The sequence below is a fragment of the Micromesistius poutassou genome, assembly GCF_964030765.1.
Source record: "Micromesistius poutassou genome assembly, chromosome: 4".
NCBI lineage: Eukaryota > Metazoa > Chordata > Actinopteri > Gadiformes > Gadidae > Micromesistius > Micromesistius poutassou.
Window position 1 is genome coordinate 3491691 of NC_140274.1, and position 24202 is coordinate 3515892.

A 24202-nucleotide genomic window follows, 5' to 3' on the forward strand; every position below is an offset into this window, starting at 1 on the left:
CGGTCAATAAGCCAGCCAATGGTCTAATCACTGCGCTGGGTGGTGGGGGTGTGTCTTAATCAGAGTGGGTGGGTGGGTGGGGGATAATCATGCATGCAGGGCTGTCCTGGCACTGGCCTGGTCCATCCTTGGATGGGAGACCAGATGGAGCCGATAGAGGTGCTGGAGAGCCGGTAGGGGTTGCCCATCCGGCTGGCAATGTGATGTCCCCAATGCCTGGGGAGATGGAAACGAGCACGGTCTTTCGCATGAGCCGCTAACCGGGGTCCTGGCTACGTGCGGTCACTAACGATCCCGTGGCAGGCGTCGCTAGCTGGAGTCGGGACTGCTAAACACGGTGTCCTGGCCGGATTCCCAACCTGGCTCTGGTAGTAACATGGCCGCCTAATCAGCCCCGGCTTTAATTGGATTGTAGCGTTCATCACCTCTCGACTGAGGTAGCCAGTATGTGGTGAACGTCCTGGCTGCCGTGCATCACCCGGGTGGGGGTTAGACACTAGTGTTGAATCGGATGAGGTGTCCTATCCCCCCGCACAAAATTACTTTGTAAAACGCTGTATAAATTAATTATAACATGCAACAGTCAGGGTGTTTTAGCTGTCATATCCCCCGCACACAATCACTCACTATGCAAAGCAAGTTATATAAATGCAATAAATGACATGTCAGTGTAAATATATACATCGATGTTTATATGTGTTATATGTTGTGCATACATTTTGTTTGACATGCACACACACCGCCGCCGATATGTGCAAATTTATTTTCTTTTTGAAATAACTGGGCGGAGCCACGCTTTGTCTGCCGCCCTGGCGTGTCACGTCATCGCGCCTTACGTCAACTCTAAAAAAAAAAAACGAAGTGGGATCTCTCTCCACCAGGCGTACTCTCTCCCTGTTTTACGTATTGTAATACGAATTTTTTGTACATTTATCCGCTTGGCCTACGTCGTACAAACCAAACACACACGTTATTGCCGTCACGGAACATGGCCATCGAATGTGACCTGGCACGGGGGACGAAAACCGACGCTTCTCGCTAAGCTAAGCTAACGTTCTTGCGTCTATAAGCAAACTCGCTAGCCTAGGAGGTAGCGTTAGCATCGTTAGCTTTTTTGCAACGAAGCTACATTGCTAGGCGGTAGCCTAACCAAGCTAGCGCGCTAATAAGTGACTTGATTTGTCAAAGGTAAACAACCGATCTTTTGGAGAGTACGGGATCGGCGATCGCATCCCGCGGGGCCCCATGGCGTCACACTCGCACGAATTCGGCTCCTAAATTCGCGCGGTTGCGACCGTACTTTAACCGCGCGCAGGGCTGAAGTGCGGGGGTAAAAACGGGGGCTCGCACCGAAAGCCCCGTCCGTCGGCGACGATCAACAATACAAACCTCGGATCCCCGGCGGTGAGGCCGAGCCAGCTAACGCCAGCTAGCTCCCCGCCAGCGGAGGGTGGCTGCGAGGGGCTGGTTGAACCGCCCGCCTGAACCTCCACCCGACCCCGGTCTGGAGGTCTGCTACACGCCGCCCAGCCCTCCACCCGACTCCGGTCTGGAGGTCTGCTACACGCCGCCCAGCCCTACACCTGACCCCGGTCTGATCAGTCTTCCGCACGCCGCTCAGCCCTCCTACAGGTTCGTATGTTACCGGTCACCCAGGGTCGTTGTGTACGGTGGGCTACATGTGGTGGTCAAACTTCTTCCGCCATGGAGCTGGTCAGTGATCAGGGCGCTGCAGCCAGCGGTCCAGTGTCAGATTATCTCGTATCATAAGCTGCTCTATACACATGGAGTGGTGGTGTTTGATTACAGTGGATGGGATTGAATAAAGTAGAGTCAACCACAAGTATGATTGTAAACGGCTTGTGTGTTGCTACTTTGCTTTTTGGGGAGCAAGGCTCACCGTGGATGTGTGGTGCACCTGCCCTGCTCGGTGAATGACTTGCGTCTTTACGTTCAAGTGGATCCACACAACCAAATGTAAATGACACGTCCTAACTCCTTCTCTGTATACCAGATGCATGGTGATGTGGAATTGGAAATGGATCTGATGTCATTGTTGCCAGCCGAGAATTTAGTTAAGACTCTTGTTGTGTAATGCGTATATTCAGTATCATTACTGGTTTGCATATACCGTCAGTCGGGGTTGCTTCCAAATGAAACAGTGTGGAGGCAACTTAAGAGCTATTCAGACTCTGCTGTTGGATGTGCTGTCTGGTGGAGCTCACACGTAGAGTCGTCTGTTTCTGTTTGCAAGTTCTATTTTTACCGATTCTGTAATCTCCTGTGGGGACCTACTTTACTAGTATATTAGTAAAGTAGGTCTCCACATGTATAGAGTATATATTTTTACGTAAACTAGGGTCTGACTATGTGAGGGAAAGGTTTTCCAAACGTAATGGTGTGCACTGCTAAAAACAAATGCTTTAATTTAAATAAATAAATCATGTTTTTTCCTACATTCTAATAATGGTAGTACGGTAATCACGATTAGTGAAGCATACTTATTTTTTACGGAGGTGTGTGACGGTGGAACGCTGTGCTCATCCTCTATTTATTCCCCAGGACTCTGATGCTGTGATCCCGGACACGCCCGTGTGACACCAATTCCCCTTTCTGTCTTGAGTTACATCCAACTGGAGCGGCCATTCTCCCACCAACCCTACACTGGATTCCACTCGCTCACTACGGCCTGCCACGCCCATCCGCCGCCTTGCCCGCTCCTGAACCATGTGAGGGCCCCTCACTCCACTCTGAGGGGATCCCAGGACCGTCCTGCATAAGCCCCCCCCCCCAACGTGCGGGGGCTAGAGACACCCTGAGCACGAGAAAGTGGTCGCCCACCCCCCCACCCCACCCCACCCCACCCCACCCCTCTTTCCACACCTATACATTCTTGATCTCCTTCCCTGGGGAGACACGCAATGATGTTCCGCGACCAGGTGGGCATCCTGACGGACTGGTTTAAGGGCTGGAACGAATGTGAACAGACAGTGGCACTGCTGTCCCTGCTGAAGAGGGCATCGCGCACCCAGGCGCGCTTCTTGCACATCTGCCTGGAGCACTGGCTGGCCGACTGCTCGGAGATCCACATACTAGAGGCAGAGGCCAACAATGCAGGTAACTACCTTGTTTAAAGGGAGCAAGTCAACGCTTGGCTATTTGCTAAAATGAGAAGGGGATAACTGCATCAACTCTGTTTCCATGAATGATTCGCTGAAATGTTGTACCCTTGACGTTGTTTTTCCCCAAATCTGACCAATGGAGAAAGCAAATCCCCAACCACTGGTGTCAATGGTCGTACTTATCTGTGATTATTGTTCACGGGATGTGGTTTACTGTGATTTTTGTTATTCATTTCACGCGTATATATGGAGCAGCATTTCCTTAGATTATAAAATCGCGAGTGTGGCTGTTCCCCTTTTTAAGTTTCTATCATTGTCTCGGGATGGGTTTAAAGGTATTGCGTTAGTCTTAAGGGAGATGAAACTTTAGAATGTTTGAAAGAGTGAAAGAAACCTTTGCATGGGCAATTGGAATGTTTGTCCTGGGAGGGAGGCGAGGCGAGCAGTTACGCAATTATCAAGCTGGAATCATGACTGACTTACTAAGTTTGGCGTAAACATTGATAGATGTGTAGGAAAGGGCGAGGTATGGGTTTCATCAGGCTCTGATATGAACCTCTACTGAATGTCGACATGTCATTGGCTGTATATGGCAATGTCACATGTGTGACACAAGGCAATGCCATCGATCGGGTGATGATTGTGCTATGGGAGTCTCTTTGATTGTTCAACTCCTTTGGGTCGGTTAAGACCGATGTTCAGAGCAATGGCAGCTAAATCTTTTGAGTTAAAGTCGGAATATTGATACAGGCCTGGCCTGTTTTCCATTCTGGCAGGATGAGGAAAAAGGTTTTTTTCTCCCTTTCTTAAGCCAATGTGAAATGTAGATGATTGAGTGGTCTCTCCCATCTCCCCTGCTCAGCCATCGTCAACCAATGGCACCAGGAGCCCAAGGAGAAGGTGGTGTCCCTGCTGCTGTCCCACCTGCCCCTGCTGCAGCCGCGGAACAGCGAGGCTAAATGTGAGTACATGAATCTGCTGCAGAAGGTGCTGAGTCACACCATCGAGCGCAGCGTCTTCGTGGAGGAGAGCCGACAGCTGCTCTCCTACGCCCTGATCCACCCCGCCACCACCCTGGACGACCGCACCTCCCTGGCCATGTGGCTGAACCACCTGGAGGAGCACCTCTCCAGCGGCTACGCACCCTCCTCCCGGGCCCCCTCCAGCCCCTACCACCCGCGGCAGGGCTCGGACGAGTGGCCCAGCTCCACGGAGGCCATGGACCCCGGCCATGCCTGGCACGACCAGTCGCCCTCCTCCAGCACCTCGCCCGCTGGCCAGAACGGACACATGCCCTTCCCTGGTTGTATGGTGTCGCCCATGAACAGCAATAACACAGGTCAGTGTCTGCCGTCACCCGTCGGCCGTAATCAATTTGTCCGACCTGAGAAATACACGCGTGTACGTTAACGTACATTAAGTGCATTTAGCAGACGCTTTTCCAAAAAGCTTTTTGCTAATCATCTAATCACTGTCGATACAGTTAGGATGTTCATAGAACCAAGTGCCAAGCACTAACAATTGTTAGGTTAACCTATTCGCCGTATAAAACAAAGTGGGTAGGATAATATGCTATAAAATGCTGCAAGTACTATTTTTAAGTGGCAGGACGTACAAACAAAACAAGTGCATAATAGGGGTGTTTTCAGGAGAGCAAGGGAGGAGAAGGGGTGGTTGGGGGGTAAGGGAAGAGGCTATGCAGGGTCCAGGTGAACTCACTGCGTTTCCCCCCCTGGGTGTTTCTTCTGCCAGGACCGGGCCAGATGCTGCCGAGCCCCCTGAAGAAGCCCATGTCCCTGATCCCCTGCGGGCCCCAGGCGTGTGGCTCCGAGTGGTCTAGCCAGGACGACACAGGGTTGCGGCAGGCCTTCGGGCCCTCGGACCACGCCCCCCTCTCCCCCCAGAGCAGCGTGGCCTCGTCCGGCAGCGAGCAGACGGAGGACCAGGGGTCCGCCAGGAATACCTTCCAGGAGGACGGCAGCGGCATGAAAGGTCGGAGGTCGACGCCGCTGCCACCCAAGCGATGCTACTAGTTTGTACGTAACGCGTTCACCCCGCAGTGGTGACCTAAATGATAACATCCGGGGTTTGTTTCTGTTTTTGTGTGCTGCCTGAAGATGTCCCTGCCTGGCTGAAGAGTCTTCGTCTTCATAAATATGCATCGCTGTTCTCCCAGATGACCTACGAGGAGATGATGATTCTCACCGAACACCACCTAGAGTCCCAGGTTTATATCTCCTCTCCTTGTTTCATGATCCTCCCCCTCACCCACCCCATCAACACCAAACGTTGCCGTCCTCAGATGTAATGATACATCAAGTCTCAATGAGGCATGAAATTAACCAGTGGGGCCCCACAGTTATACAGCGTTGCTCGCATGACCAACTGGTACGATTCCTCCCGTTGTGCCTCAGGTTTAATGAAACTGAGGATGATTGGGTTTGTTATTTAGTAACTACAAATGATTCAGTGTTCCCCTGAGAAATAACCGCTTTTTCTTGCCCTCTGCACCTTCTATTTCTTCTTTTATTCCCTAGAATGTGACCAAAGGGGCGCGGCACAAGATTGCGTTGAGTATCCAGAAGCTACGCGAGAGGCAGAGTGTGCTCAAGTCTTTGGAGAAGGTAACGTAAAAGGTTTTTTTGTACAGCAAAAACTGGCAATCGCCCCAATGAGAATGCAAATAGTTTAAATCATAGCATTGTGCCCTCGAAGCATTCTTCTGAAAGCAGCGTCGGTATCCGAGTAGTAATCTCCTCTTCGGCGCTGCGAAGGTGTGTCTCGAGTCGGAAGGTGCTGGGTTCGCTCAGTGTCCGCATCCTACACTTAGGCCTCCCAGAACAAGGACGCCCACCTCCAGTACCTGAAGGTGTATCTGTAGTCCCTGCGGGTAGCGCTGAGAACCAGCGTCTGCAGCCTAACCCTAACAACTAAAGTTGTTCCGATACTGGTATCAGAAATTCCTCTGATACTGCCTAAATAGCGGGATCGGTTATCGGCGAGTACGCAAGGCTGTCACATGACTGACTATCTACTTTACTACACAGGCAAAGAACATCACAAACTCGTGCGGTGTAACGCTGCGTTCGTTAATGGTCCGAGGCGGAAAATCAGAATGGGAAGTCGGAAAAACATGGATGCATGGACGATTGATTACAAGAATACAGATAAATTCTTAGAATTATAAATGTAAATGATCGAGTTATTCTCTGCTGTCATCATAAGAATACTTCAATAAGAACAATTGCTATGAGTAGTTACAATGCTAGATGCTGTATCGGTATATACTCGGTATCGGCCGATATTCCAGTTCAGGAATCGGTTTCGGGAAGGAAAGTATGGTATCGGAACATCTCTACTAACCACCGAGCGGTGAACCCCTTCGGCAGGACATCCTGGAGGGAGGGAACCTGCGGAACGCCCTGCAGGAGCTGCAGCAGATCGTCATCACGCCCATCAAGTACTACAGCGCGTCCAGCGCCGCCCTGATGTGCTCGGACGGCAAGGCGGGGGACAAGGACCTGACGGCGGAGGGCTTCCAGCCCCACAATCCCCCGCCCTGCGACGGCGAGCCCTCGGCCACGCCCATCTCGGAGGGCGACATCGCCGGGCAGTTCACGCGCGTCATGGGGAAAGGTGAGGCGCTTTCTCTGCTGCTGTCCTCTCTTTCGTCCGGATCGGAAGAGCGGCCGTAGATTTAATGGGTGTAATAAGACTGAGAATTTACCCTTTTGGGAAAGATCTGCCAATACTGGGTCATTAACGTGCGCTGACCTAACCCTAAATTATACGTTTCACATTGTTTATTCTACATGCTTCCAGCGTCGTCTTTTTTAGAATTAGAAATTCTGTTGTGAACCCAAAATGTTTCATAGCATTTGTATCATAGATATCATAGGTGCCCCCTACTGCACCCTCCTCAATGGTAACCTTGTCATTATTGTCCATGGAGCAATATTATTCTACTATAGAAGAATGGAAAACACATTATGATCTGTAGGTGGCATTAGCTCTTTATTGCCTTTAGTAATGAGTAAATGTAGGAAGCATAAAGAGAAAAAGTATCCAAACAAGTGACTCAATAGACGGTAGCCTACATATAGCCTACAGAAACAACAGTATTGTGAAGCCCATGGGATGGCTACAAAATGCTGCAAGATGCAAACTGAAAATTGTATTTGCAGTGAAATTAGTGCCATAACATTTTGGAATTTGTGATTAAAATGAAACCTCACTGTGCACGTGCCCACCAGCCCTGTGCACGTGCCCACCAGCACCCTGCACGCTCACATCAGCACTGTGCACGTGCACATCAGCAAGGTCCACCTCACACACACACACCTCAGCACTGCTGCTGGGAACCATCTAGGGGAACACTGTTTAAGCCACATGATGCCTCATTAGCATATGGACCCAGGGTCCAAATGTAACTCTTAGAACATTTAATTTCTACCTGCCCCAGTGGAAAACCTATCGGCCAGGCAGTTGTTTGAATATATAACCCTGAATCCGCCAAATACCTAATCTATCCACTGGTGGCAGAAGTAAATTGTGGACCCTGTTTTTGTATTTTTACTATACATTCTAACTCGTATTAAGTACTAATCGTGCCAGAAGAGGGTGAGAACACAGATGTAGATTGCAGCCAATTAGGGGGCGTCTCCCGTGTCCTTTATGTCGTGTGAGAAATGTCATGTCTTTGTGCCGCAGTTTGCACCCAGCTGCTGGTGTCGAGGCCGGACGAGGAGAACATCAGCTGCTACCTCCAGCTGATCGAGAAGTGTCTGACGCATGAGGTGAGGCCTTCCAGCGGTGCAGGGTCTCGGTGGGTTTGCGTATCGTGGCCGTAGCGGTGCGAGACATAATTCCAAATGGAATTACGGTTTGCGCTTATAAAGTAATAGGGGTCAATGTTTTTGAGGTTGTCGGTTAAAACAAATGTATTTTCCAGATATTCTAGTTCTTTGTTTCTGTTCCAAATGGTTCTTGGCAGGCGTGCCCACACCTTGTCTCTCTCCCGCAGGCCTTCACGGAGACCCAGAGGAAGAGGATCGTGTCTTGGAAGCAGCAGGTCCTTAAACTGCTCCGCTTGGTCCCTCGGAAGGCCATGGTGGACATGCCAGTGTACCGACAGAAGGGGTGAGACAGCCCGCCTTTGATGCAACTCCCTAACAAGCATTGGGGACGGTGGGGGGGAATCATCTGAGGGGGGAAGACCTTCCTTTTACCTCTGCAGCCCTGTGTGTCCACCTCTAGCCTCTGTTCTCCCTTTCTTTCAAATAATATCCCCCCCTCTCTCTATCTCCCTCTCCCTCCCTCCCTCTCTCTCCTCTCTCTCTCTCTCTCTCTCTCTCTCCCTCTCCCCCTCCCTCCTCTCCCTCCCTCTCCTTCGCCCTCCCTTTTCCTCCCCCTTATCCCCCTCCCTATCCCGCTCCTTCCCCCTCTCCTTCCCTCTCCCTCCCCTGCTCTAGTTGGGCGTACGGCTCCAACTCGCTCCCCACAGCAGGCTCTGTGAGCGGAGGTCTGGCGCGGAGAGGCCAGAGGCAGTTCCAGATGCCCCCCCGCGGGCTCCCCACCAGCCGCATGGGGCTGCTGAGCCCCGGTAGCATCGGGGGGGTGTCCCCTCGACACGCCCTCACCAACCCTGCCCTGGCCAGCCAGGGGAGACAGGTCAGCACCCACGATGGCTCACCCTAACCGCTCACTATTTACATGGATAACGCAGCGTGTGATGACGTTTACCCCCTGCTGTCGTGATGTTTACCGTACGTTCTGCGTGGGCGGTTCATTCCAGTTACCTATGTGTATCGTTTTATAGTTCCTTACTTGTTCTTGTCCTCTTTAAATCTTTAAATCTCTGCCTCTCTTTGAATCTCGTTTAACCTCTTACTTCAAAACATCTCAAATTATTTCACTTTACTACTTTACCGACTGCTGTTACCCTGCTGCTGTGGCGCCCAATGGTCTGGGATCAGGAGTTTAGTTTTATCAGCGGATATCGAGAGGTTCACTCTGCTAAACTGCAGGGGGCTTTGTCCGCCCAGCGATCGTCCCCCCGGGCAAACCTTTGCACTGAATACCAAACCAGTATGAAATGAAACGGAGCCCTCTCGGCGGTGTGATCCATAACCCACCAGGCGGCGCTCCGCAGTTAGCGAGCGATTCATTGTTAAAGCTTGACGAGTGCCGGCGAAACGGGCTGGACCTGAAAACACCAGAGGACGTATGAAGGTGTTCGAGGGACGGACGGACGGACGCCATGAAACGTGTTGTTCTCCTCCTGACGCAGAACCTGTGGTTTGCCAACCCCGGGGGGAGCAACAGCATGCCCAGCCAGAGCCGCAGCTCGGTGCAGCGGACCCACTCGCTGCCTGTGCACACGTCCCCACAAACCATGCTTCTGTTCCAGCAGCAAGGTACACACTACACACTACTAATGTATGCTACATTAAAGCATTGAGCATTTTAAGGGCAGAGAACAACCAGAGCATAAGAAAATGGGGAGTTGGGGGCCAAATTGATCCCTGTAAGACCCGGTTTCTTAAAAGACTAATGGACAGAGTGCGGCCTAGCAACCTGAATGAGGTTTTCGCCTGCTCTTCCCTCCAACACACAGCTTTTTTTGAGACGTGCAGCATTCTTTGACGTCTCACAAGGTGTCAGGGCGACTGTGTCAGAGTACAGATGAGCTCGACTCCAACAGGGCTTGCCAGTATATACATCATTTCAAAGCTTTGGATAATCGTTGGGTTTTCCAAAATATTCAAATAGTTCCTTAAAAAGAAAACGGCATGAAGCAAGGAAATGCATTCGCAGTGTGTGTCCCCCTGCGTGAATGACACTCATCCACAGGGGGGCCACTGTAGAATCTGCCATTTTTAGCGTCTCATGGCTGTTTTTCGTTTTCATTTCTAAAGCCTTTTCATTCTTGAAGGCAGATGTTATTTATAGGGCTGGCCCCAAATATTAACTAAACATCAAACATCCTTTGTTAGTTTTGTATTCAGAGATTACAACGTTGTCAAGTTATACTCTGACATCATCCATCAAATGTGTAGAAGGCTTCAAAAAGCCAAACTATAATGTAGGATGGGTGACATCGCTGTCTATCAGAGTCACTCATCCTAGTCTTGACACCGCCGCCGCTACGGCTTCTGCTTCTGTGGAAAAGTTTGCAAAGACTCGCGGTTTCCAAAGCATGAGAGGAGGTCTTGATATTGTCACCAAACAAATAAGCTGCTTTGAACATTGTGCACACTTTTGATTAGATTGCGCAGCAGCACAAGTGCACCTGAAGAGAAAAGCACAAACACACGGGAGACGGAACAACAAATTGGATTCATGTTCGTTAAGTGAACAACTCGGTGTTATTACTGGGAGTCAGAGGTTTTTCATATATTCTGCCCTTGTTTCGACATTGACATGGCTGCTAAATACGTTAATTATTAACCATTATTAAAACCATGAACTCCGCGGTCCACACACGCTCCCGTTTTTATGGTCCGCACCGACTAATAGGAGCTCTGTGGTGGGAAAAAAAACAGTTCCCACGAGAGCAGTGGAATAATAAAAATTATTATTATATTATACAGCGTAATTAGGACCGTTTAAGGGCCTCCCATGCTGTCAATCTCTTCGGCATCTGAACAACAGCTCCGTTGATTTTCCGGTTCTCACACTGGATGGAAGGTGTGAAAGTGGTACCGAACTATTGGAATAATGTGCTAATGTCTGAATACATATTCGAGGCATGCCCAGGACTCCATTAGTAAACTCACTCTTGGCTCCATCGCTCTGCTGGCATGCTTATAAGGTGTTTGAATGTGAGTGACAAAACCTGCATGAGATGGCGCCTTTTTATTAAAGGGTTAGCCTTCTAAAACTGGATGTGTGATTTCAAATGTTGTTCTGTTCATTTTTGTGGAGTCTGAGGAGAGTAAACTAAGATTTTCCTGTTCAGGACTATCCACAAAGTCACCTAGGACATTTTTATCTGATAGTTCTCTGAACTTCAAGAACACAAACATGTACACATTAACAAATATTTACACCGAGTTTAAAGTCGTGGGCGCAGCGTTTTGGCTCCTGCATTGACTTCATTAGGCTCGGTAAACCTTCTCACATCCAGTCAAACACTGACATTTCTCTACATGGAAAAAAGTGTGGAAATCAATATGTCATTTGATGAAAAGTTTAGCTACTTTTCTTCTACCTGGTGTTGTTCAGGGTCAGGTAGAAAAGTCCATGAGAGAATGTATAAACTCAACCCACTTGTGTTGACAGAACATTCATGTTGTAAGACATCGGGCCCTCTTGATAGAAATAGAATGGCCAAATATATCCCAGGTCAAGTAGGGTTCAAGTTTGTGTTCAACGTCTTTTTAGCTGGGAAATCACCACAGCACTGTTAATAACACCAATTAATAACATTTTTAACTACTATTTAATTGTTTCGGGGGAAGGGAAGAAGTTGAAATACCCTTTTGAATAAACACTATAAATAGTGCTAACAGACAAAGAGCCACCAGTGTGGCTGTAAACGGGCGCATCAAAGAGAAAGCCATCAGACCGTGTTCAGGCTGACTCACTTGAGGTCGTGCGACGCTGCGGCCATGTGAATCCTCCATCACCTCATTCTGAGGCTTGGAGAACACCCGGTGACTCCGTATCTTACAGAATGGAAATGTGGTGAACGAGGAATCAGGCGTTTGTGTGTCTGCTTGGCTTCCATGTCCTGCAGGCGTGCTTAGCTGCATGTTTCTATGCACATTTTTTTACCAGAATGAAGCCTTTTTTTTTAACCTAAGGATATGATATTGGCATAAGTGGATCTTTTGGATTTGAGTCGTATGTACATTTCTGGACCTCATTTTGTGTGTGTGTGTGTGTGTGTGTGTGTGTGTGTGTGTGTGTGTGTGTGTGTGTGTGTGTGTGTGTGTGTGTGTGTGTTAGCCTTTTTCACTGAACCTGTTGTTGTTCCTTCCACAGAATGCCAAGTCCCAGGAGCAGACCTGGAAATCAATCCCACTCTGGAGTCACTGTGCCTCAGTATGACGGAGCATGCCTTAGGGGGTGAGTTCTATCACCGGCCCGGCGCACCCCAGCCAGCCCCACACAGGACAGCCAGACAACATTTGTAACAATACACACACACACACACACACACACACACACACACACACACACACACACACACACACACACACACACACACACACACACACACACACACACACACACACACACACACACACACACACACACACACAGAGAGAGAGTACGTCTACGTACAAAATGAGCGGTGATCCCTAAGAGCCGATGCATTCACAACGTGTATACATTATTGAACAGCTGATGTTGGCGCGCCCAGTGTTATACAGGAGTTCAAGCGTGGCGCAGATAGATCTGTCACTGCTGCCGTGTATGTGTCGCACTATTCCGTAGGGCGGCGCCCAAATCCAATTTAGGCCCGCGTGTAACGAATGAAGGCCCCGTAGATGGACTAGGCTGGCCCCAGGCCCTGTGAGCGATGTGTGTATGTGTGTTGAACTCTTTTTCTCCCCCCCCCCCACCCCCCCCACCCCTCATCCCTCTTCAGATGGAATAGACCGAACGTCAACAATATGAAAAACACACGGCATAACGAAGAAGGAAAAAACACTTAATTTCATCTTGAGGCCTGCAGTTCCTCGTTTCCCAGCACAAAGATGTACGCTTCAGAAAAACGAAAAAGGCAAACCGCTCACTACAAAACGACAAAAAAACTGTATATGTTATGATATTTTTGTACTTTATTATATACAACTAAGTTTATTATAAATGGAATACAGATGAATATTATATTGCAGGAGGGAGGGCGAGGAGGGGGAGAGAGAGAGGTGGAGCGAGGACAGGTTAACTGTGGGCCCTCTGCCCCGTGTTGTCTGCAGGACTGGGACATGATGCGCAGAGGCCCCGTTTGCTGTGCTCTGACAGGAAATGGTGTATTGGTGCTGTCTTAAAGTTTTTTTTTGCCCCCTATTCGTTTTCTCTTCCTTTTTCTCCCAAGAAAACAACAAAAAAAAGCTAGTGTCTCCGAGCAGCCTTGTGGTGGAGCTAGGAAAAATAACACATAGCCACAGCCTCTTCACCACCTGATGTGGAAGTTGGAACACCCCCCCCCCCAACTAAGAGTCAGGCACTTACACACACACCTACAGAGACACAGACAGAGACACAGACACACACACACACACCTACAGAGACACAGACAGAGACACAGACACACACACCTTCACAGACAGAGACACAGACACACACCTACAGAGACACAGACACACACCTACAGAGATACAGACACACACCTACAGACACAGACACACACCTACAGAGACACAGACAGACACACACAGTGAGACCGGTAACACAGATTGCACATTGATTTAACGTACTCACCGGGTCAACCTGCTGCCAGGTCGCGGTTCACAAACACCCTCTGCTAGCCGCACCTCCCGCTCTGTCGCCAGCCAACAGTGTCGATCAAGCCGTGGAAAAAATATCTCCTTTTTTGTTTAGTTTTTTTTTTTTTTTTAACTTGTCTTGTATTTCTGCTACTGCCCCAAATAAACCTGAGGATGAGGATTGAAAAGCAATTCTAGACGGCCTCCACGTTGTGTGACAGAAGCAGAGGAAAGGGGGCCTGGAGGGACGGCGTGTATGCTAGTAATGTAACCACAGCTGGTCCCCTTTTCTAACCCCCCCCCCCCCCCCCCCCCCCCCCCGAAACGACTGCAAACACGGACTCAGCAAAGCCAAAGATAAGGGCTGTATGAGGTTCCAACTCTTAACTGGAAGATATGACCGGTGAGACACAACAGGAGAGGTTAACCGTTCCCAACCAAGGGAAGGTGGCAGTTGGAGGAATACACGCCAGCTTCCACTCATCTCTAATAGTTTATTCCCTGGTAAACAAATGATGATGAATCTCATTTTGCGCCGAGGATTCCCTGTGTGGCAGAGCCCGGGCTGGGAGTGTCAGTGCTGTCTAGTAAAGGGTTTTCAATTGAACCAGGCCAGGCGTAGGGGGAGGGAGGTGGGGAGTGTGGAGTTTCAATTTGCAATGTAATGCCTGGTAAAGAAACTCAATGGTGGCCACCTCACGCCTTCGGCCTCCTCTGCGATTGGCTGGAAGATGATAAGGAAGCTCAGGCTTTTGTTAATGAAAGCGATGGCACTGGCCGCCCAGCCCTCGCCCCGGCCCTCTCCTCAAAATGGCCACTTTGAAGATTTGATGACTCATTTTTGTTTTTAACCCGTGGTGCTCAGAAGATTTCCCAACGTTCTGTTTGGGTGTTCATGCCGTCTCAGCCTCCCGAACTCCCCTCCTCACATGATCCCGTGGTGTCAGTGTTGAACCCAAACTCGTCTTATACAGCCTCTGTCTTGGAATGTGGCAGAGTTGGAGGTGCATGTATGTGTGTAATATGGTCTTAACTTTTTGGGGTCACCTTGAGTCGCATCGTAAGGTCAGGGATTTAACCATTTGCATATTGTTTCTGTCTCCAGAGCCATAGGAGATCTGTGTAGTAAACATGGTCATTTACAGATGTCTTTTTTCCACTTGGATTTTTTACTCTTCCTCGGTATTGATACCTTATACTTTTTTTCTATAACTGCATGTTTTTGCCACACTAATACAGCAAGGTTGTAGAGAGAGACACGACTGTCACGGGTGATCAGTGTCGCCTGCAAAAAAAAAACAAAGCAAGAAAAAGACGAGCATCTATGTTGCAACTAATGTTGGATGTTAGCGCCGCCTCTGTCACTGTTTACATCTCACTGGACTAATGCCAGCTTTACGTGATGTCATCCATTATTCCATTTGTCTCACGGTGTAACAAATTAAAAGTACAGAGGCCTTCTCCTCGCAAGAGAGCCGGCCCCGGCTACAGCCTGACGACGTGCTGCCTTCTGCCCCACCCACACCCCACTCCTTCTCCATTCTGTGTCATTGCAAATGGCGTTTAAATATTTGACGAGACACATGTCGGAGGCATGCAGGTTGTGGAGTGGCAAAGAGGAGGAGGAGGAGGAGAAGAAGAAAAGTCATTTTTCCTGGCCTTGTGATTAAACGTTCTGAGTCGTCACACGCTGACACCCTATTGGTGTTGTGCCTGAGATGCACAGCCACCCCACCCCACCCCCACCCCCGGCCCCATGTTCCTTGTGTCTGTTGAGTTGCATTTGTGATCCTACATAGTGTTCTAGTCATGGCTTTCTTCAGAGCAGGCTCTCGGACAGATCTGACTTAGAGTGAATACATGCAATGTTGTGCCCTCAAAGAGTGCAACGGTAAAAGGTATACACAACTTTTATTTCAGTTAACACATTTTAATCTATTAGTTATTACTGTATGTCGATGCTCTTGTGTTATGGCTCAGATCCCCACTTTCATGGCGTGTGCTGCAGACAGGGAGCCACTGCTGCTGTTTGGCAGACAGGTGTAGGTTCCTGGCCATTACTGAGATGATGAAGCAGGAGATGAAAATGCTTATCTGAGCCATAATTGATGTGATTATTTGTGTAAACAAACACTAATGACAGGCCAAGGAATATGTTTACTCCATGTTTACATTCCAGTAATAAGTTGAATGGGTTAGAATGTGCTCTTCATAAGTTAGGGTATATTCCACAGACAACCGCCACTGTGAGGTACACAGCTTAATATGTCAAATTAAAATTCTTACCAAGTTGTCTGTAAAATACAGTCAGTGTCCCTGCCTGGCTTAATTAATAGAACTGTCAGTTAGAGGCAATGTTGCGACGTTGTCTTGTACAATTTCTATTTAATTCTAATGACTCCTGAGACATTTTCTAATATTTTATGAATGAAACATTTTGCATCCCATGCTTACACACTCTAATTTTTTACTGTCACTCATTGTATGTTTTGGATGGTCTGAATTGCAGCATTCATCAGAATGACAGTCCAAATAAAGGAGTTCAATTCTTTTCTGGCTTTCGACTCGGGTCTTATTCATCTGGTCATTCCTGTAATGAATACCAGCATCCTCCTGTTGGGTCTGAGATCTTCCTGATCACAGTCAAGCAGACAATTAAACTACAACAGACCACACTACAACAACAGACTTAAAAAAAAAAATTAAATCTACTTTGCACAGCATTTTTGCAATAGAATCAACCATAGCTGGTACCACTTGAACACTTTACTACACCTAATTACTTATTACCACTGTCTTGGTTTCTATTATTATAACTTACCTTCTTTTATTATTTATTTTTGTGATCTATGCTGCATCTTATTTTTTTTTTTTACATATTTACATTTTTTTTTACTTATCTTTATTTACTTTATCTTGTATTGTTGCTGCTCTGTGGCTGTTGAGGCTGTTGTTGAGGAACCAAGCCTGATAATTTTACTCTTGTGTACAATAAGATGTAATAAAGTAACTCATTCTGATTCATCACTTCCGGGTTGAACTTTTTTTTTGTTCCAATGGATTCAGCCGCGCTAATGTTAAGCTAACGCTAGCCTCGACCGTCTCCATCGCGGTGTTAGAGCGTCATGGAGTGACAACACAAGACATCCGACCCCTCGCAGGTAACACACCTATGGTCGTCTTCGTTGACTTGTTTGCAGACGGGAAGAGATGTATGGTTTGACCTGACAGGACGTGTCCGATGTGAAGAACGGCCGCCGAGCTACATGCTAGAGTCGGCTAAGAGAAGCTTCGGCGTTAGCTTCATGGTTCCGGTTTCCTACCTCGGGGATTGTTGATCGTTTGTTCTTGTTGTCGGGGTTTTTCCACCACACGCCCGCACGGTGCATTATGTACGGGGTTTAAGGGGTATTAAAGGGGTTCGTTAAGGGGTATTGAATAGGGTTAAGGGTGATCAAAGTCGGTGCAGTCTGTGCTGCTGATGGGATAGCTGGCTCAACTTTTTCCAACTCATTATATGAAAATGAAGCCGGACGGAAAGAACAGACGATCGTCCCTCGTCATGGTTGATTTAATGCCGTGTGAGGTCAAATGATGCATAACCTTTAACTTTTTTTTAACTTAAATGGTCAATCATTTTCACTTTGGTTATTGCGACTTCCGTCAGGCGACCGTCGTCTGTCTGTTACTCTGTTGTTGTACTCTGACTGTTACATTAGACTGGGACTAAACCATTATACCATGGAAACCATAGCCATGGTGACTGTTGTTACATTAGACTGGGATTAAACCATTATACCATGGGAACCATAGCCTTGGTGACTGTGTTGTTACATTAGACTGGGACCAACCCATAATGAAACCATGGGAACCATAGCCTTGGTAACTTTTGTTACATACGACTGGGACTAAACCATGATAATACCATGGGAACCATAGCTTTGGTTAATTTCAAAATGCTTGACTAGTAAAATGCTCACGTCGTGTTAAAACAGACTGGATTGCAGATGTGTGCCTTAACAATGTTTATATGAGCCACAGGCCACACAACAAAAAAAGTTTCAACGTGTGTAAATAATCCGTGTGGGTGTTGTGTGCTCTTTGTTTTGCAGATGGCCTAAAGTCACGATGACAGTGACCCGCACGTTGTGTTGATGGTGGCTCACAAGCTCACACTGCTCGTAAGGCGCGCCACCGCGGGCTAAGTGGAATAACAAGTCATCATCAGCCGGCGTCTCCGCGGACCGGACCTGTCTGGTGCTACCGTGTTACCACCGCGCCGCATAATCACACCACCATGTCATTACCCAAAGACTCGGGGGACAGGGGCAAGGACAAGGAGCGGGGGGCCCGTCCCAAGGTGAGGCAGAGCCGGTCGGAGGAGCGCCGGGACTCCAGGGGGGGCCGCAAGGGAGGGAAGTTCAAGAAGAAGGGTCTCTCCTCCAACGGGCTGGCGGCCGAGCGGCCCGTCAGCGATGGGTTCGAGTACGGCGAGCTGCTGGGGGGCGGCGGCGGCGCCAGCGCCGAGACCAAAGACCGGCGGTCCTCATCCCCGCTGAAGGAGGGCCGGCGGTGGCAGGGCGCTGACGCCGCTGCCGGGTCGCCCCTCGGAGCGGACCGGGGGGGCGCGGCCAAACCGGCGCCGGGGACGGCGGGCTCGTCCGCCGAGTCGCCCTCGGCCGGCGAGGGCGAGGGCCGGGGGGCCAGCGGCAGCCGCACCCTGCGGCAGAAGATCCAGGACGCCATGGGGCAGTGCTTCCCCATCAAGACGCTGGCGGCGCCCGCGGCTGCGTCGCTGCTACTGGCCACGCCGCAGGCTCTCGCGGCGCCGTGCCCCGCGGCGGCGGCGGCGGCGGCGGCGGGTGCCACTGTCTCGTCGAGGCGCAAGATCCACCTGAGCGAGCTGATGCTGGAGGACTGCCCCTTCCCCGCCGACTCTGAGCTGGCCCAGAAGTGGTACCTCATCAAGCAGCACACGGTGCCCATCACGCAGCCGCCGCTGCTGGACGCCGCCACGCCGACAGCCGCCCCGGTGGTGGAGGACGTGGACGACCGGCTGCGGGAGCGCCGGCGCATCAGCATCGAGCAGGGGGTGGAGCCGCCGCCCAACGCCGAGATCCACACCTTCGAGGTGACGGCGCAGATCAACCCGCTGTACAAGCTGGGGCCCAAGCTGGCGCACGGCATGAACGAGCTGGCGGGGGACGAGAGGGCCACGGTGCAGCTCCAGCAGCAGCTGCTCATCCAGAGGCAGCAGCAGCACCAGCTCCTGCTGCAGAGCTGCCTGGACACCCTGGACGAGGTGGTGGCCTCCGCCTCCAGCTCGGCCTCGGCCGCCGCCGCCGCCGTCCCCGTCGCCTGCGACCCCGTCCTGGAGTCTCTGGCCGACCCCGAGGTGTCGTCCGGCGAGACGCAGCCCAAGGCCTCGCAGCCCAACGCCGAGCAGCAGCAGCAGCAGCAGCCCGCGCCTCCGGACGGCTACCGCATCCACACCCAGATCGACTACATCCACTGCCTGGTGCCGGACCTCCTGCAGATCACCACCCTGGGCTGCTACTGGGGCGTGATGGACCGCTACCAGGCGGAGACCCTGCTGGAGGGCCGGCCGGAAGGGACCTTCCTGCTGCGCGACTCGGCCCAGGAGGACTACCTGTTCTCGGTGAGCTTCCGTCGGTACGGCCGCTCGCTGCACGCGCGCATCGAGCAGTGGAACCACAACTTCAGCTTCGACGTGCACGACCCCAACGTGTTCCACGCGCCCACCGTCACGGGCCTGCTGGAGCACTACAAGGACCCCAACTCCTGCATGTTCTTTGAGCCGCTGCTGTCCAACCCCATCCACCGCACGCAGCCCTTCGGCCTGCAGCACCTGTGCCGGGCGGTGGTGAGCGGCAGCACCACCTACGACGGCATCAACCAGCTGCCCATCCCCACCGCGCTCAAGAAGCACCTGAAGGAGTACCACTACAAGCAGAGGGTGCGCGTGAGGAGGATGGACACCTGGTGGGAGTAGGCCTCCCCTCGGGACCAAATCGGCTCTCTTGTTTCGAGTCACGTGTTTAAGCCGCGTTTGTCGTAGGGAGAACGACACTGGACTCTGTGACGCAGGTCCCTCTCGCCCAGCCAAGTAGTGACTTATTCCTCGTTCTTTTTTTCTTTTGTTTGTCGCTGTATTAATCAACGTTATACATTATTTATTTCCTCTGGTGTGTCCTTTCTTGTATCGCGCTACGTGAACAATACAGAATAATAGCAAAGATTGTCATGCACATTTAACATTTGACACATTAAACAAAGATCTTTCCAACAAAGGTCCTGTTTGAAAAGGCTTTTCTTTATGCATATCAGTTGGTTGCTGGCTGTGACGAAATCAGTGTAATAGGCTGCCGACAGGGGAGGGCGGCAAACAGGAGTGGGGCTGATTATAATGGAGTTGTTTACCAGGTGCTGAGGAGGAACGCACGCTGGCTCCATCAGGATGCTGAGCTTTACATTATGGGGCTGGGGCTTTTTATTTGCTTGGGGGAATTAAAATCAGGTGTATGTGTATGTGTGGTAGCGTATTCATAAGAAAAAATGAATCCCTACATGATTTTTGCAAAAAAAAAAAGCATGTACAGTTAGTGTTCTGTTTTCCAGCTGAACCTTTGGTCATGTTGTCTTCATTGTTCCTGCGGTGGGAACCTAAGGCACCAGGGTCTGGTACGCTCAGCCTTGTGCTCTACATATTTCAAGGTGTAGCTGGAAGCAAACGCAGACAAATGGATACTGCTCATGCATCCTCTGATTTAATCCGGTTATACGTACGCAAAGGGTGAATTGGCAGCACGAAACACGCCGCAATTTTCCCTTGAAAGCAATTTACACTTGCCATCAATATATAAACAATTCCTGCAATATTAATAGAAGAAGTGTGAAAGTGGTGATTTGAATGTTTTTCAGGTAATGTATGCAAGGATGGGGATGTTTTTTCGAGAAGGGGCCAGTAGTTCTGATGCCTAAACCATGCAGAACTCAAAGTAGTTATCTACTTGGCAGAGTTCCCTGCTGTGAATGCCCTCGGTTAAATCAGAATAATGAGCATGGTAAATGAGCACTGATGAATCACTCATAATTACCTGAAAGATGATAGCAGTGGGATTCAGGATTTCTCCTGGGCTCTGACATCATGTCAATCAAGAAGCTGATCTCAACTAATGAGAACAAATGCCGCCACATCTTGGGTAACATGTCCGTGGTTTTGTCGTCCTCACTGAATACCCTTCTGCTGCTGTGACCCAATCATGCCAAAGTAACATTTCCTCTCGGCTTTTTAATTGAGTTAACACACTTGCTTGTTTGATTTGTTGTTATGAAATCCTATTTACAATATAACAGTACAAAGGATAGAGATCAGAGAATCATTCCGCTATGATCTTTCTAAAAACAAACTAACTTGGAAAAACTTGACCCCATATCAGTATAAGAAAGCATTGCAAGTAATTAGCATTCATTCATATGCTGTCAACTTCCCAACTAAAAACAATATGTAAAACTAAGAAATTAACCGTGTCATGCTGGAAGGACATTATTTAACTTGGTATCTGAAACTAATTGCACAATTTACCATTGAATTTCAGTGTGTGTGTGTGTGTGTGCGTGCGTGCGTGCGTGTAAGAGACACACTGACTGAATTTCCCATTAACATACACCACCACATGTGGATGCGGCGTTAATTGATGTGTGTGCGTGGGTTATCTCCACACACGACACCCCTTTCCAGTTGGCTAAGAGGCGCGGAGAATCGATCTGCCGTCGTTCTGTTTTGAATGGCCATGATGTTCCACACTTAATCAGGATCGGGGGCTTTAATAGGACCCACGTTCGCTATGCTCTCGTGGGCGGCATGGCAACATCCAAACTGCTCCTATCACAGGAACTTGACTTCCATGTTAGATCAATCTAGGGAGAGAGGATCTTCACGGATAGGGAAAACATCTCAACCAATCAACCCTTTCATCCTGGGCTGCCTGGTCATTGATATGTATATATTATATTATTAGTATGCTATTGATATGTAAACAGCATGTATTTATACAGTGCTTTTCTCCCCAGTGGCCACTCAAAGCACTTTACAATAAAGCCTAACATTCACCCGTTCACACACACATTCACACACCGACGGCGGAGTCAACCATGCAGGGCGACAGCCAGCCCCGTCGGGAGCGGTTAGGGTGAGGCGTCTTGCTATGGGACACCTCGACACCCAGCTAGGAGGAGCCGTGGGATCGAACTTGCAACCTTCCGGTTACCCGCCAACCCGCTCTGCCTCCTGAGCCACATGCCGCCCCGTGCAGGTGTACTGATGCTCCTGGTTCCCCACATCACGCCGTCAGTCCTTACCTGTAAGCGGCAGTAGTCCATACCTAGTCAGATCCAACCCGTATCTTCTTAATGAATCACATCTACGTCGTAATGACTCACATATAGGCTTCATCCAAAAAATTCTTTATTGAAAGACTGCTAGCATTGAGTCTATGGGGCCAGTAGTTTTCCTCAGCAGCACCGAGATATTACTTTGCTCCTGGTTACAGCTTGTTTGTATTGGGGCTTTGCTCCGGTATCCAGCCAAAGCCTCGTCTCCTGTGTTAGCCGGCGAGCAGCCTGCGATACATCCATAGGTGGCATTACATTGGATCCTGACACCCTCGACAACCCAGTGTGTTGCCTCCTCCCGTGCACAGAGCCCAGGCGCTATATAAAGCTGGCTATAGCTCATGGATAATAAGCTGCAACAGCTGTCACAGCTTGTGCAGGGAGGGAGGTGTACACAAATGCCGAGATCAGACTCGGGGAAGGTGCAAAAGGAGGCTTCTCCCAGTGGGAACAAACAGACAGAAGCAGAACCGCTGGGGGAAGGAGCTGAGGAGCTCGGCAACAAGGAACCCAGGTGAACAGAACCACTAATGAACACAGGTGAGGACTGTTACACCAACCACACAAAGAAAACACAGGTGATGAGTGGGAGCGGGATCTTTACTAAGAGCCCCCCCCCCCTTTCAAATAACTAAGGCCTAGTATTAATCACAGCATTGTGTCATATGCAAACAAGATGTCCAGTGCTATGATTAATGTTCATAGGTCATTTACTCAGAATAAGTGAGACTTGTCTCCCTCCCGCCCGTCCTTGTGATGCTCTGTCAGCACAAAGAATGTGGTGTTGCAGCCAGCACAGCAGGTGGCTGTAAAGAGCTTCCGTGTTCATCACACTGTCTGCTGATGCAGGTTTGTGCTCGACCAGTGTGTTTGTGTATGTCTGTATGTATGTGTGTGTGTGTGTTTTTTTTTTTTCTGTGTGGGTGTATGTTTGTCTGTGTGTGTATCTTTGTAGGTGTGTGTGTGTCTGCATGTATTTGTGTCTATTATGTGTGTCTGTGTGTGTAGGTGAGTTTGTGTGTGTCTGCTTGTCTATGTGTGTGTGTGTGTGTGTGTGTGTGTATGTTTGCATTCCTGCATGCGTGCGTGCATGTGGGTGTGTGTGTGTGTGCATGCGTCTATCCACGTGCATCTGTTTGTGCGTGTGCACGTGTCTGTGCATGTGCATGTGCGTGTGCATGTGCACGTGCGTGTGCATGTGCACGTGCGTGTGTAAGACGCCGTACTGCAGCTGCAGCCAGCGCTGGGCTCCAGTCCTGCAGGTATTAGAGGCACCGGGGACAAAGGAGGACTTCTCTCCTCCTCCTCCTCCTCCTCCTCCTCCTGTGGATCAGCAGACCCTATACCACGACTGTACACCACATAGAGAAGACGAGCGGCTCCACGTCAGGGGGTCTGTGTCCGTCCGTCCGTCCTCCCCTAGCCTGAGAGGACATCCTGGCGGTGGGGGGGGGGGGGGGGGTGGGAGAATGACACCGGGATGTTCACATTCACACTCACCTGCGGACAAGACCCAAATAATCTGTCGGTTCAAATCCACCAACAGACGCCCTTGAGGGTCCTTCAATGGGGGGGCCCCGATATCGGGCCTGCCTTGGGTGGGGCTCCGCTGGGCTCGTTAGGGAGCGAGGGAGGGGAGATAGGGGAGATCCCCCTGAATATTCCTGCTCCTCCTTCCTGGTGTGATTAAGACTGCTGAGGTTTGGGTCTATTCACTCTGGAGCGCCGTGGGAAGGCCCCGGTAATAAGGCTGTTAACTCAACTGGAGGAGCGGGAGGAGGGGGGGGGGGGGGGGGATTTGGACTGGGTTCCAATTCTCGAAAGATTGATATTTTACAAAGCCCCTTTGTGTTTAATATACAGCGGTAAGTGGATTCGTGATGAAACGGGACTGCATGGCTGGTTGGGTGTATGTTCATACACAATGTATGAATCATGTAGACACAAAAGCAAGAAACAGGAACATTGTTTTCCTATTTTAGTCTACTTTGGAGTTTGACTGTTTACACAGGAAATGCTTCCCATCCAACCACCGTAACCCGTTAGGTTAGGCGAATCCAGAGTTCACTGAGAATCCGCAGTTCCATTCGCCCCCTCCCCAGGGAACCTCAGCCAAACAGTCATGTTTGATGTTTGTTTCCCTGGAAGCATCGCCCTTTTGACAACACATTGTTTCTTACCCAGAACCAAACACAGACACAGACCCAGACCCAGACCTGCCATGGG

The 24202-nt window shown here is 49.8% G+C and overlaps 2 protein-coding genes across 2 annotated transcripts; both read left to right on the forward strand.

Annotated features, from left to right (window-relative positions):
* Positions 1–869: 869 nt before the first annotated feature.
* Positions 870–16112, forward strand: samd4b (sterile alpha motif domain containing 4B). The gene is made up of 13 exons (XM_084467440.1): positions 870–1632; positions 2563–3117; positions 3985–4461; positions 4875–5114; positions 5240–5349; positions 5660–5746; positions 6512–6758; positions 7833–7918; positions 8146–8261; positions 8594–8792; positions 9412–9538; positions 12111–12194; positions 12721–16112. The coding sequence occupies exons 2-13, from the start codon at positions 2922–2924 to the stop codon at positions 12747–12749; spliced, it is 1998 nt and encodes a 665-aa protein (XP_084323566.1). The 5' UTR covers positions 870–1632; positions 2563–2921; the 3' UTR covers positions 12750–16112.
* A 495-nt stretch (positions 16113–16607) lies between these two features.
* Positions 16608–19857, forward strand: socs9 (suppressor of cytokine signaling 9). Its single transcript, XM_084467443.1, has 2 exons — positions 16608–16722; positions 17674–19857. The coding sequence occupies exon 2, from the start codon at positions 17859–17861 to the stop codon at positions 19572–19574; it is 1716 nt and encodes a 571-aa protein (XP_084323569.1). The 5' UTR covers positions 16608–16722; positions 17674–17858; the 3' UTR covers positions 19575–19857.
* The last annotated feature ends 4345 nt before the right edge of the window (positions 19858–24202 follow it).

Coding starts and splice junctions, on each gene's coding strand:
- samd4b (XM_084467440.1), top strand. CDS start 2,922: ATGATGTTCCGCGACCAGGTGGGCATCCTGACGGACTGGTTTAAGGGC. Junction 3,118..3,984: donor GGCAGAGGCCAACAATGCAG/GTAACTACCTTG, acceptor TCCCCTGCTCAG/CCATCGTCAACCAATGGCAC. Junction 8,793..9,411: donor TGGCCAGCCAGGGGAGACAG/GTCAGCACCCAC, acceptor CTCCTGACGCAG/AACCTGTGGTTTGCCAACCC.
- socs9 (XM_084467443.1), top strand. CDS start 17,859: ATGTCATTACCCAAAGACTCGGGGGACAGGGGCAAGGACAAGGAGCGG.